This window comes from Fistularia commersonii, chromosome 34 (assembly GCF_037954325.1).
Source record: "Fistularia commersonii isolate RoL2024-O1a breed Wild chromosome 34, RoL_Fcom_v1.0, whole genome shotgun sequence".
Lineage (NCBI taxonomy): Eukaryota > Metazoa > Chordata > Actinopteri > Syngnathiformes > Fistulariidae > Fistularia > Fistularia commersonii.
Genome location: NC_141317.1, coordinates 6,830,573 through 6,847,650, shown reverse-complemented (window position 1 = coordinate 6,847,650; position 17,078 = coordinate 6,830,573). Strand labels below are relative to the sequence as shown.

General features: G+C 40.7%; 2 protein-coding genes across 5 annotated transcripts in view; both read left to right on the top strand.

Annotated features, from left to right (window-relative positions):
- The first annotated feature begins 274 nt into the window (after positions 1-274).
- On the top strand, positions 275-4,517 carry tlr9 (toll-like receptor 9). Its single transcript, XM_086141824.1, has 3 exons — positions 275-354; positions 781-3,738; positions 3,833-4,517. The coding sequence occupies exons 1-3, from the start codon at positions 352-354 to the stop codon at positions 4,037-4,039; spliced, it is 3,168 nt and encodes a 1,055-aa protein (XP_085997950.1). The 5' UTR covers positions 275-351; the 3' UTR covers positions 4,040-4,517.
- A 3,641-nt stretch (positions 4,518-8,158) lies between these two features.
- LOC147214425 (ERC protein 2-like) overlaps positions 8,159-17,078 on the top strand; it is a 141,963-nt gene continuing 133,043 nt past the window's right edge. For all 4 annotated transcript variants that reach the window (XM_086141664.1, XM_086141662.1, XM_086141665.1 and 1 more), the window contains exons 1-3: positions 8,159-9,296; positions 12,633-12,656; positions 12,764-13,513. In XM_086141664.1, the coding sequence (XP_085997790.1) occupies positions 8,433-9,296; positions 12,633-12,656; positions 12,764-13,513 (1,638 nt within the window). In that variant the 5' untranslated portion in view covers positions 8,159-8,432. The remainder of the gene's footprint in view (positions 9,297-12,632; positions 12,657-12,763; positions 13,514-17,078) is intronic.

The following is a 17,078-nucleotide window of genomic DNA, read 5'->3' as shown; positions in this document are numbered from 1 at the left end:
CGGTCATGTACAGAAGAGGGACATTGAATATATTGATAGAAGTATGCTGGGGTTCGGCAGGAGGCATAGAGAAAAACCAAAGAGAAGATTTCTGGATGTAGTAAAGAGGACATGAAGTTAGTTGGTATGAATGAAGCGGATACAGAGAGTATCCCAAAAAAAGAGGGCGTCATCATCATCTGTCAGTGCTGTGTGTGTTTTTCCAACCCACTCTGAAAGTGCCCATCTGATTTACATCAAGTTGGTCAATGCCAATTCTCACTTCTGCATTTACTTATACGGTTTCTTCGTTGCAGTCTACAGCTCATTGTCTACATTAAAGATATTTCAGGAATACCTGCAAAACGTGATATGGTAGGTTGAAAAAGAAGCTATATTAATTTTTAGAACTCTAAAACGAGCTAAATTTTTACTGTCAATGATCAGAAATCTTCTAGCTTTGTTGATCTATGTATAATATGAAACATGGTTTAAAATACTAAATAGAATTGATTGCATTGCAAAGCGCTCAATATACCCACATTTTAAAATGTGTAGTGTCATTGTGATCACATCAAGTGGCATTTTGAAAAATATTTTTACGTAGTTAACCTTTTTAAAATTGTTAAAGTAATAACTCTCACAACAGATATATGTTGTTTCAGTTCCTCAAAGAAAAGATTGCTGTAACATTTGTGTAGATATGGTGACATTGAGGTAGACTGTATAGCTTGGGGATAATGTAATTTTCTATTTACAGTGGAGTTATTTATTTGATTTTCTTTTTTTTTTTCTTGACAGGACTTTTTGAAAAGTACACTGATCCTTTTTCAACTTTTGCCATTGGCGAGGACCATCAATACCATGTTCCTGCCATGCGACACTGATGATAACGTCACAACTATAGATTGCAGTGACAGACCAATCATCAGAGTTCCTGCCATCAAATCCACCACTGTTGTGACAGTCGATTTCAGTCGGACTAAAATACGGCAAGTGGAGCTGCGTACTTTCTCAGGAATGCCAAACCTTCTCACTCTTAAAATGACAGACCTTTGTAAACCTGGTTACGTAAGAGCTTCGGAAGACAGCTCTTGCCAGCTGAAGATCGACTCGTGTGCCTTCAAGAGCCTGAAGAAACTACAGAATTTGTACTTGTCTGGGAATTACTTGACCACCATACCCTGCTTACCTGAAAGCTTGAGGCTCCTCGATCTGCAGAGCAATAAGATCGTCAGCATTACTCGCCCTCTAAACACTCCAAACCTGCAACAGCTCCTCCTTTCCCAGAACTGTTTTTACCAAAACCCATGTTACCAGTCCTATTACATTAGTGAGATAGTTTTTAGACAGTTATGCAATCTCAAAAATCTTACCCTAGGTTTTAATAATTTGACTTCTGTTCCCAGTGGGTTGCCAACTTCATTGGAGAGTCTGGATTTAAGAGAGAATGCAATAACAGAGGTCTCAGAGGGAACTTTTGCTAATCTTACATTGCTTAAGTACTTGAATTTAGAGTGGAATTGTCAGCGCTGTGACCATGCAGCCAGGCCGTGCTTTCCTTGCCCTGACAACCACCCATTAAAACTTTCCCCAAACACTTTCAATGCGGAGGAAAGCTCTATTATGTTCCTGAGTTTGAGGGGAAACTCGCTGAGGTCATTTCCCGTGGGCCTTTTTAGACCTTTGACCAATCTAAAGAGTTTGGACCTCTCTGACAATCTCCTGTCAAAAGCCATTCGGGACGGCACCTTTTTCACTGAGCTCAAGGGCCTCACTTGGATTAGCCTCATCTATAACTATGAACCGCAGGTAACGTTTCAGAATTTGATCCTCCCGCAACAACTGGCAAATATGTCTCGTTTAAAATTTCTTCTTCTGAGTGGCAACTTCTTTCATGAACTTTCTAATTCTAGTTTTAATGTGCTGTCCAAGCTCCACAGTCTAACAAACCTAGAACTAAGAATGAACTTCATTAACACGATTGATTTAAGACTTCTGAAACAGTCACCTTCTCTCATTGATATTAACCTTTCCCAAAACATGCTTAATTTTCTTCCAAACTGCATGAATCCATCGTCAGAGATTACGCCGCTACAAAGTAGCAGCGGCAATTTCACTCGGCATACGCGTGATTTGCCCCTTATTTCAATCCACCAAGATTTTATAGACGGAAGTCACAGCCGGGAATCCGACCGGTCGCCCAAAGAGGAAATGTTAGAGTACAATGTGTTACGATTTCCATCGATATTTGAGTTCAAAAAACATTTTTGCTCTCACAATCTGTCAATTGACCTTTCCCAAAATGATATTTTGTCTCTCAACAAAATGATGTTTGCAGGCATGGAAAATGCTGTTTGCTTAGATCTTTCCTTCAATTACATGAGCCAGACATTGGCTGGTGGAATGTTTAATAGCATGAAAAAATTGGTTTTCCTGAATTTGTCCAACAACAGACTCGATCTTTATTACAAGGAAGCTTTCAGTGAACTTAATCAAACTTTAAAGGCATTAGACTTAAGTCACAATGAATTCCACTTTAAAATGAAGGGGATGGGCCATAGTTTGACCTTCCTTCAAAATCTGGTTAATTTACACGTCCTAAGTTTGGCAAACAATGGCATGGAGGCACGAATAGGACAAAGGTTGATTAGCAGCTCTTTAAAATGTCTTTACTTTAATGGAAATCGCCTGGACATCATGTGGGGATCTGGTAAGAATGAATACATCTTTTTTTTCCAAAATCTCACAAGCCTCGTATACTTGGACATCTCTGACAATAACCTAAGATTGATCGAACAAGACATACTTCCGAGGTTTCCCAAAAGTATAAAGTCTCTCAGAATCAGTCACAACCAGATGGTTTATTTCCCTTGGGAAAACATCTACACGTTACGCAATTTAGCCGCCTTGGATCTGAGTCATAATTCCCTGGCTCGTTTGCCTAATGAGGTAATTGAATTTGGTGCTGAATTTACAGTTTTAAACCTCAGTAATAATAATCTGGAGTCGATCCCTCTGGATTTCTTCAGCGAGGCAAAATACCTGCAATACCTCTATCTGAGCAACAATCAAATTACAGCTCTGAACCAGCAGTTTTTCCCTGGCCCGTTCAACAATGGTAGTGCACTTCAGGTACTCACCTTGCATGGCAACCCCTTCATTTGTGATTGTGACACATCCTGGTTTTCCGATTTCTTGCGTACTACGACAACAAACATTCCCTACCTCACCACAGCGATGACTTGTGAATATCCAGTGTCGCAACGCAGTAAGAGCATATTGTCTATGGACCAGCGTTCTTGTCAAGACATATACGGTGGCTTAGCCTTTCTGGTCAGTTCCTTCTTAGTTACTGTATTGACTGTTTTGCCCCTGTTGAAACATCTCTATGGCTGGGACGTGTGGTATTGCTTACAGGTTGTCTGGGCAGGACTTAAAGGATATTCCCAGTTAGTGGTCGGTGATTCACCCAATCGTTACGATGCTTTTGTGACTTTTGACACCAGCAACCAGGCTGTGAGAGACTGGGTCTACAATGAATTAACTGTCCAACTGGAGAACACGGGCCACAGGAGGTTTTGTCTGTGTTTGGAAGAAAGGGATTGGATCCCTGGACTTTCATGCATTGAAAACCTGCATAGCGCTGTCTACAGCAGTGTGAAGACAGTCTTTGTGCTCTCTAGAAGTGGCGACTCAGCGAACGGTATAATCCGCCAGGCTTTCTACATGGTTCAGCAGCGACTTCTGGACGAGAAGGTGTGTTTAATTATCTTTCTGAGTAATACAACAATCGCGTGTCATTTTATATACCGTGTTTGCCACAAAATCATGTCCGACTCTACCCATCTAGGTGGACGTAGCTGTGTTGGTTCTTTTGGATGAGATGTTTCCAAAACTGAAATACCTTCAACTAAGGAAGAGGCTGTGCAAGAAGTCTGTCTTGTCCTGGCCTAGAAACCCAAAGGCTCAACCCCTCTTCTGGAATCAAATGCGAATCGCTCTCTCGTCAGATAATCTCAAATTCTATGACCAGAACATGTCTGAAAGTTTCATATGAAACCCATCTCCTGCTTATACTTCTTCTCTTCTCGGCTTTTCCCTTCAGGGGTCGCCACAGTGAATCAACTTTCTCCATTTAACTCTATTCTCTGTATCCTCCTCTCACACCAACTACCTTCATATACTCTTTCACAACGTCCATTAATCATTTTCTGCTTATTACCGCTGTTTATTCCCTAGTTTGACATAAGATGTAAAATGTGTTGTTTTACTGAAATATTTAAATTTACTTTTTTGAATATTTACTTTGTTTTACTTTATAAATGATGTGCTTTAGGAGTTGCTTTTCCTCTCACTTCCTTTCATATATACCGTACTTTCAAATTTGCCATGGGGTCCATTGGTGGCTAGAAAGTAAAAAGCGACATGGATATTCACTTTGTATTAAAAGCTGATCATATATTGTAAAAATGATCTTAATCAAATGTATGTTTTGATTTAAAGTGTGTAAGATGAGTAAATGATTGTTTAATGACAGTATGTTCTTTCCCTTGAGGCCACCTATTTAAATCTACATTTCACTTCCCCCTGGTCATTCATTGAGGGGAAGTGGAAGTGTTTATCAGAATCATGATAATCGAATCTCAAACTTTTATCCCCAGAAAACACCTGTCATTTTAAAGTCCTTAATACTGATGGTCAAAGAACAACAGCATATTTTCTCAATGGAAAATGTTGCGTATTTATTGCAGATTTTGATAATTTTCCAAATGACTGGGTAAGAAACAAGTTCTATGAAAATACAGACTGATATAATTATTTTATGAACAACAATAATAATAATAATAATAATAATAATAATAAAGAAATGGATTGCTCATTACTATGAAATTGATGCTGGAAATCCCCTTCTACTCATGGTGTGTCATTTCTGAAAAATCATACAGCACAGAGAGAGATAATCCTTTTGACGTCTGGGTTATATTCAGTCGATGGAAAGTGCAGCTGCATCGTTTTGTAATTTCCACACACACACATACACACACACATACATACACACACAAACACACACACTCACACACATCACCTCTCCTTTTGTTTTCAAAACTAATCGGCAGCATAATGTATTGTTATATAAACACACACAAATATCTATATGTATATATATATGTGTGTATATATATATGTAAATATATATATATATATATAGATAGATAGATAGATAGATAGATAGATAGATAGATAGAGAGATAGATATTGCACCCCAAACCACACCCACAAAATTCCCAGCAACCCTAATAACCCTAATAAAACATGTATCAACATAAACCCCAACATTTGTGATTTGCTACAATATGTACATATGTCGTGAGTTTTTTGTGCAAGTGTTTTTGTGTGATTTTGGGGTTTATAAACAAATATAAACAATATAAATATACCACATCTGGGCATTTTATGGCACACTGGCCACGTCTGGCCTGTTTTGCTTCTTTATTCAGCCCGCCATACTATTTTCTTCGAATATTTTAATAAGTATCTTCAATCAACATTGAATTTAGAAACTCCTCATTTTTCCCTTTTGTTTAATTTTGTATGGATGATAACTTACAAAATAATGTCAGTACATTTATATGATCATTAATGATTTTAAATTTGAAATAAAATGCCCCAAAGTGAAATATTTCAATTGCAATTTTAATTTTCTTCAATTTACATGTTACCTAGATGGCCCGCACATAAAAATTAAATACGAAATTTATAATTTATAATAATCGACCACCCCTGGAATATAAACTACATATACACATAGTGTATGCTGTAAACCAGCGGTTGTAAACCTATGGCTGGCGAGCCATATACGGCTCTGCCTGTGATTGCATATGGCTCCCAGATGATTTGACAGTTTGGAACTGATTTTAAAATACTTGTGATATTTCTTCATAATACTGTGTCGTTTTAAGATAAACAGAAATGAATTTTGAAAATATATTTCACGGGTCACCCGTCGGTCGGGCCGGGAACCGATGGCCTCCGAGCACGTCCGGGTCATTGTAAAGGTGAAGAAATTAATTTTATTAGGTAGCCAACTAGTTTATCTGCTTCAATCCTTGTCACGGAAATGATGGCGGAAAGAAAAAAACATGATGATTACCGTGCACTCAAAGCTGCGCGGACAGAGGAATTTGCATTTGGATCTGCTGTTTGTCTAATACACAATGACAAAATTGCAGCGATGAAACGGTCAAATATAAAGCGACACTTCGAACAAAACCAAGCAGCACCAGAGGTCGCATTGAAAATAAGACATATTATACATTAAAAAATACTATATGGCTCTCAATGAAATACATTTAGAAATATTTGGCTTTTATGGCTCTCCTGGTCAAAAAAAGGTTTCTGACCCCAGTGGTAAAGAAATGACAAACAGGTCAACCTTGGAGAAATTCCATCGCAAATGAAGGGAGAATAATGATAAAAGCTGCAATAATAACAACAACAATAATAATGATAATGATAATAATAGTAATAATAATAATATCCTTCAATCATTGCCAGCTGACTGGCGGCGGTTGTCGTGGACGCGCCTCTCGGAGAAGCGCGTCCATGCGGACCCCGAATGCAGGCCAGGTCATGAGAGAGATGAGCCGATGAGATCACGGAGCTCTGCGCGGAGGTCGGACGGAGCGCGGCCGGGATTCATCCGTGATGGAGCGGGGGTAAGACACCACCTCTCCCGCCCGCACCTGGACTTAACAGCGCACTTAAAAACAACCGTTTGTTCCTTAATTTTTTTTTTTTTTTTTTTTTTGGGTGGGAAATGAATCATTATGTAAGGCGGTGAAGTCGCGTAGCTCCGCGCTTATGAGAAACTAATCCTTCCGTGATCGTAGTAGTTTTTTTTTTTTCAGCCGGCGTCTGCGTCCTGGATACGCCGTCAGATGGAGTTACCGGCGCGACGCGTGGCTTAAACGCGCAGCTATCCAACAGGTTTTACACTTTTTTTTTTTCTATCGAAGGGGGCATTTTGATCCAAAAAGAAAAAAAAAGAGGGGGGTTTGTATCGTATGTCGTCGGGATGCGGGACTTTAGTCACAGTTCGCGGCAACAGCTGTCCGCTAACTCCCCCGGCGAGGACGCGGGAGTGATGCGGCAGCTGCGTGGTCTTCCTCCGCGTCGGACGAGGCTGCGGTGCGCGGTTACGTCGGTGCACTTTTAAAATTGTCTTTTAAAATCCACGCTTATCACTCACTTTTATTGTCATTTTACAACCCCACTTGGCCAAGATCCGCTTTTCTCGTACCAGTGCGTAAAAGTAAATTCCCCCAGTCCCAGGATGTGATGGATGAGGGATTGACAGCTCTGTTATGAGTGACAAAGAGAATGAACCAATCTGTTGGTTGTATCATGTGCACTGGCTCCCCACGCCCAATCCCTTTGGATTAGAGGAGGGATTATGTTTTGGATTTGCATGTGATTCGCAGTCCGCAATATATGGTTCATGACGGGCCGTGTTAATATTCGCTTTGAATCAGTGGGGACATCGTTTTATCTGCTCAAGAGTCATTTTAAGCATCCAGGGTAACGTGCTATTTTTAACTACAATGAGAAAGTGGACACCGGTTTAATGAAGTAAGCAACTGATGTAAACATTTTGATCAGTGACTGTCAGGCCCTGTCTTTGGCTCTGTTATGTCCACTATCATTTCATAAAAATAGCACCTTACATTCAGATGTAATGATTTATCTTAATGCTAACCCTAACCCTAACCCATGAACAAAAGATCATTTTCATCCGGCTTGACAGTTATGTCTTATGCACGTCCAGCAAACTGTTCAGTGAAGCTTCAGCATATTTGGTTTACACACCAAACTTTAACCAGACTCATGCATTCAATTTCGTATGCACACACACACTGACACATGAATGCATGCAAATAAACCGCTTCTGGGATCTGTCATGTCCGGCACCAACGTCAGCATTTTCCTTGTTTCCTTTTGACCTGAGCAGAAATGATAATCTATGCTTTGGAAAGTGGATTTAGAGCTGTCTATGGTGCTGAAATGGATAACCTGGAAACGGCGAGTATTAAGAAGCACAGAGCACTGATAGATGGGCTTGTTCATCAGATATTTAGATATAATTCATTTTCTCGGGTGATGGTGCTTGAAGGATTTATTGTTCTTTTAATGTTTTCTGATCTGTTTAGAATCCATGATGTCTCGCTCTTTAGCTGAAATCTTTCCGCTGGTTTGTCCGGGCCTCTCCAAGCCTACGGTCACTGCCAAAATCATCAGAAAGGAATGAGTAGGAATGGAGGACGGACAAATGAAAATTGAGAGGCCAGCGGATGGCCTTTTCTCTCAACCATCTAATCCGCTAGGGTTTCATAAATGATCATGACGCTACTTCCAACCAGGCCCTCTCCATTGTCCTTTTCCGCCATATAAATATGCCTTTAAATATTCGAGCGAAGCCCGCGCAGAACAAGCTGTCCGCCGGTTCAAAGAGCGGCGGACACGCTGATGCCGGCACAGGTCATTCTCGCTTTTCAAGGTCCCCTAAACAGGGGAAAGGCAAGCAGGCCGCAAGCTCAGCGCCAGGCTGCCGCTCCGGCCTGGAACCGGGCTCGGTGTCGGGAGGCCCGCCTGCACAAACTTCTAAGCTGGCCGGAGGTCAAGGGTCCAGTTTGAGGCCGGGCTCAAAGAGCAAACCTGGCACGTTAACAAGCAAAGGGATGACCCACGGTTCAGCCACTGCTCCAGGGGGCAAAACATTGTCCATGGAAAATATCCAGTCTTTGAGTGCCGCTTATGCCACTTCTGGCACCATGTATCCCCGTGAGCGGGATTCCCTGGAAAGCTCCGGTGGTTACCCCAAAGGCACCATGACACTCGGTAGGAGCACGAGTCGCTCATCATACTGTGGCCGGGCAGCAGGAACGGGCAGTAGCCCAAACATCACCTCCTCCGGAGCGCATCACCCACCTGACCACTACGGAGACCACAGCTTGCCTTCCGCAGGAACGTCCAGTCTGAGGCGCCAGTCCGGGAGACATGCGCAGGACGTGGACGCAGTTTGTCAAGGAGAAACGGCCACCTTCGATCTCCAAGCTCAGCTTAGGGACCTTCAGAGGGAGAATGAAAACTTGAGGAGAGAACTGGATGAAGGGAGGGATGGCAGAGCAGGACCCAGCATTAACAACGTCAACTTCTGGAGTCCAGACATGAAGAGAGAAAAGGGGTTCAGACGGGAGGAGGGAGCGCGGACGTCACTGTTGAAAGACCACCATAGGACGGATCAAGATGATGTTCAGGTGAGATATCCAAATATGTGTCAACATCGCTATACACGCTTTTATCCCTTTTTCAAAAGGGATAAATGTCATTTCGAAACAAAACTGGTTTGTCTGGTCAAACACATGAATCACATTCAGATTCTTTTTTTTGAGACACCGCTCATACGCCTTTTCGTCGTCGAACCTCACATCTTACATTTTTCCCGTGCTCACGGTCGCACGGAAAGCTTTCACAACAGTTTTGTAAAGATATTTCCCACTCTCGGTGCTGCCTGTGTTTCCATGGGAACGTGTCTTCGTGGCAGCTGTTAAAGATTTTTAAAAAAAGCTCACAGCTACCCCTGAAGAGTTACTGACCAGTCAGTCTTTTGCCACCTCCTCCTATAGTCTGTGCCTCAGGCCAAGAAGCGAGGACTAATCCATCTGTCCCTTTGCATATCGACTGTAGATACTTTTCATTTTTCATTTCTCTGTCTTTCAGTGTCGGTGTTTCTCTTTGTCGATGTGGCCTTTTCCTCCCTCTGGTGCCTGTGTTTGTTCCTGGGAACAGTGTGTGGTTCGTGGTGTGTCATGAAAATTGCTCTCCCTTGCTGTGCTTTTTTTTCTTTTCACACATGCAAGTATGAAAAGTTTTGCCAACGTCTTAGCGCTCCCATCATACTTTTTCTGCTCGTTACCAAGGAGCCACCTCTGCATTTGTATTTATAGCTTTTGCCATTTCACATTGTCATACAGTGTGAGGACACTGTGACACACACACACACACACACACACACACACACACACACACACACAATCAAATAAAGACCTGCAAACATTTCTCTCCCTGGAAGCAATATATATCTATCTATGTATATATATATATATATATATATATATATATATATGTGTGTGTGTGTGCGTGTGTGTGTGCGTGTGTGCGTGCGTGTGTGTGTGTGTGTGTGTGTGTGTGTGTGTGTGTGACAAATGTTTAACAAATGTTTTTGAGTGGCTCTAATTTAAGGACAATTAAAGTGAATTGCTACTTATTGAGTTACTATAGCAACAAAGTTAAAACCACAGAATCTGCTTCGAGCAATAAAAGCTCATTTCTGTTCAGTACCATTATTTAAGAAAGAATATCTCTGGAGCTGATATATCCAAAATTTAGGATGGATTTTCAAAACGCTGATTATCTTTTAACATTCCTTCAGTGCGGCTCTGTTAACTTGGATGTATCTATTGTATATTAGATTAAATAACAAGAATATAAACATGTCAACTTCTGCTATGAAAATGAAATGAGCTGCTAAAACACTAAATTGCAACTGCATCTGAAAAAACGTTATCGCAGAAAGAGAAATGAAGGAATCGGCACACTGTCCACACCTTTTGAGGCTTTCCTTTGCTCATGCACACAATGCTGTCTGTTGTTTAGATATATAAAACATTAAGCTTTATCAATTTGTGTCTTGCAGAACTCAGCTGTCCTTGATTGCTCTTGTGCATTTTAATGAACACCATCTGTGATGATTTTAGGGATGAGCAAAGGGGAAATGTGATGTACATCTTCCTCTGTTTTGTACAGTTCTTGTATCACTTTCATTTTACTGTGGCTGTTAATCCAAAAATATACATTTGTCACATGCAGCTGATTCATCTTTTATACAGAATGGGAGATATACTATTCTAGTACTTCCACTGTTACTCATTGACTTTCCTTCCTCTTTTTTGTAAATTCATGCACACCTTAAAAATAGTGACACCTCTAAAATGTGTCTGTTCAATTTGAAATGTAAAAAAAAAACAAGATTCATGTCAAATCACTTATCAGATAAAGTGCTGAGCCATTCATGATTTTAATTCAGGTTGATTGTATAAAAGAAGCCAATGCTGCTGGTGATATTTCAACTCTCCTCCATGTCTCCCCCATGTCACCTCTGTTGCCATATCCTCTTGTTATTCTTTTCCATGTGGCATGTATTTTGCCTTTTGACACTTTGCGCAACAGCACTTTGTAATTAGCATACGAAATGTCACCTTTCAACTCAGCTGCAACTGTTGTCCTCCAACCATCTGTTTGTGTATGTGTGTAAGTGCATATTCATGCCCATGTGCAGTTTTACATGCACTTCTGTCTACAGTTTCAGTGGCGTGTGTGTGTGTGTGTGTGTGTGTGTGTAGGACTGTCCACCTACTCTGACTTGATATTCAGTGCTGGCTTGTTGAATTTATTATCTGTTTTCACCCTCGCCTCCTTCCTGGCTCTACTTTTGTCCTTGGTTTTGAGCGCCTTCAGGACAAATGCAGAGGAGTTTGAATATTTGGGGAAAATGGATCGTGTCCGCACTCACAATATTCTAACCTTTGTTAAATGCTTGTGTCAGTTATCTTTGACACAAGTTTACAATCTATAAAATGTTACTGAAATAATTTGATTTTTACATGTTGTTCAAGTAAATTCTCAGAGCCTTGATTATCTACATATTTCTGTAACACATCCTGGCAGTATAGTGAGGTTTGCAATAAAGGTAAAAATGGCTTATTATGCAATGTGCACTTTCACAGAAATACAAACAAAGTAGTAATTGCATTTTGGATCCTCTGTCATTGACACAAGAATTACATTTTTTATATGAAAACATATAATAGAACTTAGCAAATGAAAGTGTACACCGCCTTCATGTTACTGACAGGAATGTGTAATATTACTACACTATTTGGCTATCAATATGTATTGATTAATTGTTACACTCTTGGAGATATCTGATTAATATATGATTGTTAGATTAGGTTAGTCAAGCCTAAATTACTTTCACAAGTTCCATGCGGTGGGTTTTTTGGTCTGCATGATTTTATTGCTTACAGTGTGAAAATCCTTAAGTATTAAGAATCGGTTATGACAAAACTCATTTTACAGGTAATGAATTGATTAAGTTCTTTAGATACAATAAGTCTAACTGGCCAGATTAAATACCGACTTGGATATTGGGAAGCAACACTCGGCTCTCATGTGGTTCACTGACTATTACTATTTTTAGATTCTCCGTATAGTTTGAATTTTATCCGCTTTTCTTGAGAGTAATTTTTCATCCAGAACACTACCGCACTGTCCTGCCGTATTTATCTCACTCAAAATATGTCTTTATTTCACTTTTGCATTCAAACATAAGAACATTTCGTATACCTCCTATTCTTTCTAAAGGGAAAGGCTGCCCCCTCATGGCTCTTACTTGCAGCTTTTATTAAACCGATTTAAAGAAAGCACTTATGTCATTTATTCGGTGGTTTATCGCCGGGCGTCCTTTCCCTAGTGTTTTCTATTTCATCTGTTTGACTATGAATGTCTTACTCATGTCACATTTCCTGTTGCAGCTTGGGGATAAAAGGAGAACCAAGGTTTGTTTAAATACCGTATTGTATTTGTGTGTTTTTTATCATCTATCTGTGTATGCTTGTGAGTTTCTTGAAAATATAAGCATTTTATCATTCTCTACATTTTATAGCAGCTTCCTTTAACAGTTCAAGAGCTCCAGGAGGAACTGAGGGCTCACAGGGAGATGAACAGTCGCTCGCAGCAACAACGTCAGCAAGGGCCGTCCGTGTCCTATCAAGAATTCCACATGGAGCAGGACCACAGAGGGGGGCTCAGCCCTGGCCACAGCCCGAGACAAAGCTCCAACACTCTTAACAGTCCTGTTCCAAAACTCAGCCCACGAGCAAGCCCGTCTAACACCTACAATCCAAGGCAACAAGAAGCTGACATCATCATTCATAGCCCCAGTTATGGCTGTAACGCTACAATACCCGCGCAAAGAATCAGCCCAGCCAACACGCTTCAGCCCAGGCCGAGGAGCAGCCCGAATCAGCCACCTTACAGTCCTACCCAGGGGCTGGTCACGGCGCCTGCTCTGGTCCGGCACTGCAGCCCCTGCCAGGTTCCCGGATGTGACGGCTTCTCCTCGCCCCCTCCAGCGGATCCACCCGAGGAGAATTTCTTTCACCTACAGTCTGAGCACGAGCGCCAGGCCAAGGAGCTGTTCTCGTTGAGGAAGACCATGGAGGAGATGGAGAAACGCATCGACACTCAAAAGCAGACGCTCGGTGCCCGGGACGAAAGCATCCAGAGGCTCCTGGAGATGCTCCAGGGTCAAGGTCAAAGTCAGGGTCACTGGGGCCGGGGACAGAGAACGGGCATCATAACTATGGCGGCACAGGAAGCTGAAACCCAGCTGGAAAATCTGCATGTGAGAGAGGTGTGTCTTTTTTTCTGTTATTTATCATCATTTTAGTAATGTCTGTGATACGCTTGAACTACAAAACTACAAGGCACCATTTTTATGGTTGTAATTTATCCTGATTTTCCTATTAGTGTTTCCTAATAACATTGTACCCTTTCACAATTCTGTTTCTTAAAATGCGATGCACAATGAAAAAATATGTGTGGTTTGAGTGAAACTTTATACGATCAACTACTTAAGTTTAAAATGTCTGGTTTAAAAAAATATCAAGATCAAGTTCGATTAACACCAAAAAAATGCATTTTTATTTGTGTTTTCATTGATGAAATGCATGACATCCAGGCATGTCTTTGGACCTGCCTGTGTGTTTTGCCTCTCGCATGTAGTGTGTGAGCAGAAAGCAGCTCAGCAGGTCTTATTAATGGGCCAGATTAACACACCGGGAGCTTTAAGCCATGTGTTCAACCATGAAGTTTCACAACCCGACTCTTGTTTGTTTACGTTCCTGGACATGCTACCCTATGCAAATACTATTGTGACAATTGCCTTTACCTACATGTGCTTTAATTCATAAAAGAGGCAATTGCATTTTTACATAGTTCAACTAGAATATAGAGAAGGTTCACAATTTATGGTTGCTCATTAAAAATAAAACAAGAAAAGGAAAGAACTCCCTTACAAAGGTTTTCCACTGTGGTAAATTTGCTTAAGATTTTGACAGATCTTTCTGGATGTTAGTCTTCGTGATATTGAGTGAGATTTGAAGCACCAGCAATTGGTGAAGGTTAGTGTTGGAAAGGTGAACGTTTATCCAATGACAGAAGGTACCCTGCTTTATGCTCCTCACTCCTGGCTCGTGTATTTTTAACTCCTAAATCTTCTTAGCCCTAAATTCTCTACCTCTCTGTGGATGTGTTGTGCGAGTGTGTCGTATTTCTGTGCATGCCTCCGTTGTTGTTTGAGCCATCATGTTTTCGGTTTCTCTGCCCGTTCGTTGTTTGTGCGCCTCGCCGTCCGCTCTGGACGGCCAGAATGATTGCATCTGTGTTTGTGTACACGTGCATGCTTGCACATCTGGGGACTGTCGGCTTAGCGCTTGTAACGTGGACACTCCCCTTCTTGGCTGCCCGCGGCTGATGGGATACCCACCAATGCTGTGCTGAATTTGAGAGGGGAGCATGGTTCTTCCAGGCCATCGTAGTGCATACTCCCCTCTGCTTGTGTGTGTGTGTGTGTGTGCGTTTCTGTGCATTTTTGTGACCCGGCCATGCTGTGTGTGTAAGAGGTGAGTACCTGCTCACAAGTCCTGTCTGTGAAATGCTATTTTTACCTGCTTGACAGCTTAACACATGCTGTGTGTGACATGGAGGAGAAGGGTGACTGGTATGAAGAGGTGCACATTGGTGTTTTTCTAAGTTAGAAAAACAGACTATGTTTTTCTGAATATTAATGTATGATTAATGAGGGAAAACTGTCTGACCGCTGATTGCAAAGAGAGGGGATTGTTGTTTTTTCACCCCCCTTCCTCCTTTAAGCCTCCTTTCCGCTGGGGTTAGGATGGGGCAGTGGAATATATGTGCATATACATATGTGTACGTATGTGTGTGTGTCTGGTTTATACGCGGTCTGTGGGAACGTGTGTTAAAGATACACAAATACAAACAGACAGAGGGGCTTCCTGGTTTGTTTGTACGCTTTGATGTAAAGTTGGTCATTTCAACAGATTTTAAAAATGAGTTAATTCTGCGGTCTAAACCAAAAGAAACAGATTTTTGAGCTTGTACCCGTTGAAGTATTTAATGTTCATATGACTATTTGTATTTGTAGTTTGTTGATTTTTAACACCACACAAGTGGCCTTGATTTCTTAAAAGACTGTTTTAGATGGCTAATGAAATGGTTAAATATTAGCAAGTTAATATACGTAGGTTTATAAACCTACCATTGTATAAATTTGTATATTTGTTTCATGTGTATTTAATATTTAACAACACCACTTTGATGCTATAGTAACTTTGTGAAATGACCAATTCAAAGAATATCAATTTCTACCAATTTTTCATTTACATTTAGTAAAATAATCTATATACTCATGAATAAGTAGTTCATTCTGAACAATCATTGACTGTTTTTCAGCTTCAGCTAAAATAATAGTTCTCCACATTAGACTGCAAAAGCTTTTAGTTATCTTTTAAATGTGCCTAAAGGGAATTATTTTACTTTATTTAGTTATCCAAGTGTTCCCTGATATATATTAGGTAATGTGTTGTCAAACTGTCTGAGTATGTACAGCTTACAGTTGACAAGGCATAGAAAAGATAACAGTTTTTTTTCTTATTTCTCTAATAGTTGAACAATGGAGAGTTTACAGATCATCACAAGATGTAAAGTTATGTGAAGTGACTTTCTGTGCTTATGGATGTCTAAAGAAAGGTTTTATATAAATTCAAGTGGGAGTGGGCTCCGGGTTATCATCCATCCATCCATCCATCCGTCCATCCATCCATCCATCCATCCATCCATCCATCCATCCATCCATCCATCCATCCATCCCTCTCTCTACTGTTTATGCAGCACTCTGGGTGGAGGAAGAGTTAGAACCAGTCCCAGCATCATTTTATGTTCTTTGGAAATTGTATATATATTTGCAGTCCTGTCAATGTCCACACAGTGGCAGTATTTTATTAAAATCTAACCCCAGCTAAACTAGGTAATCTGAGTATGTCGACGGCTACACACGCACACACACACACACACACACACAGACAGGCAGACACACACACACACACACTCACACACACACACACACACACACACACTCACACACACACACACGCACACACACTGAGAGGCATAAATCTAATCGACTCACCCACCTGCCAAGTCCCTGTAGACCCACTAATAACAGGGCCACCACTGGTCTCTTCCTGCCCAATACTGACCTGCTTCTGAGGGTGTGCACGCACACATGCACATGTGACATTTTTTTTTTTTTTTTTACACAAAGTTGTCATATCTACTTTCTAACATATAACAGTGGAAAAAATGATCCTTAAGGGCTCTGGATAGAGTTCAGACTCCTACTGCTTAGAAGAAAACCTCAATAACCATGCATCTGGTGGAAGGTTGAGAGTTCTAGATTAAAAACTACAATTCAATTACAAAAACTGAGGCTATGCAACAGTTCAGACAGGGTCTCTCTTATCTACTTTTATAATCCACAAAAATGATAATTCACACAGCTTGATATGTCAGATGATTTTGATACAATTTTCTTGTCTTAATATATGAGATGGAAAGGGCGGATAAAATTTTTTTTTTCAGTTTTTCTTTTCTTTTTTTTTTTTTTTACATGTTGTAACATTTTTGTCCTCGCGGATCTCATCGTCTAATTTTCATGTTTTTCTGTTTCATATCTCTTTTTTCCATCCAACACTGATTGCGGTCTGTTCATGCTCAGTTAAATAGTTAAACATTGGGCTTAGTGCCCTTACAGGCTCTGCTAATGAAGACCCTCACAACATTCGAAGACCACTGTCTACCCCATCAACGTTCAGCAAAAACGCACACACACACATACA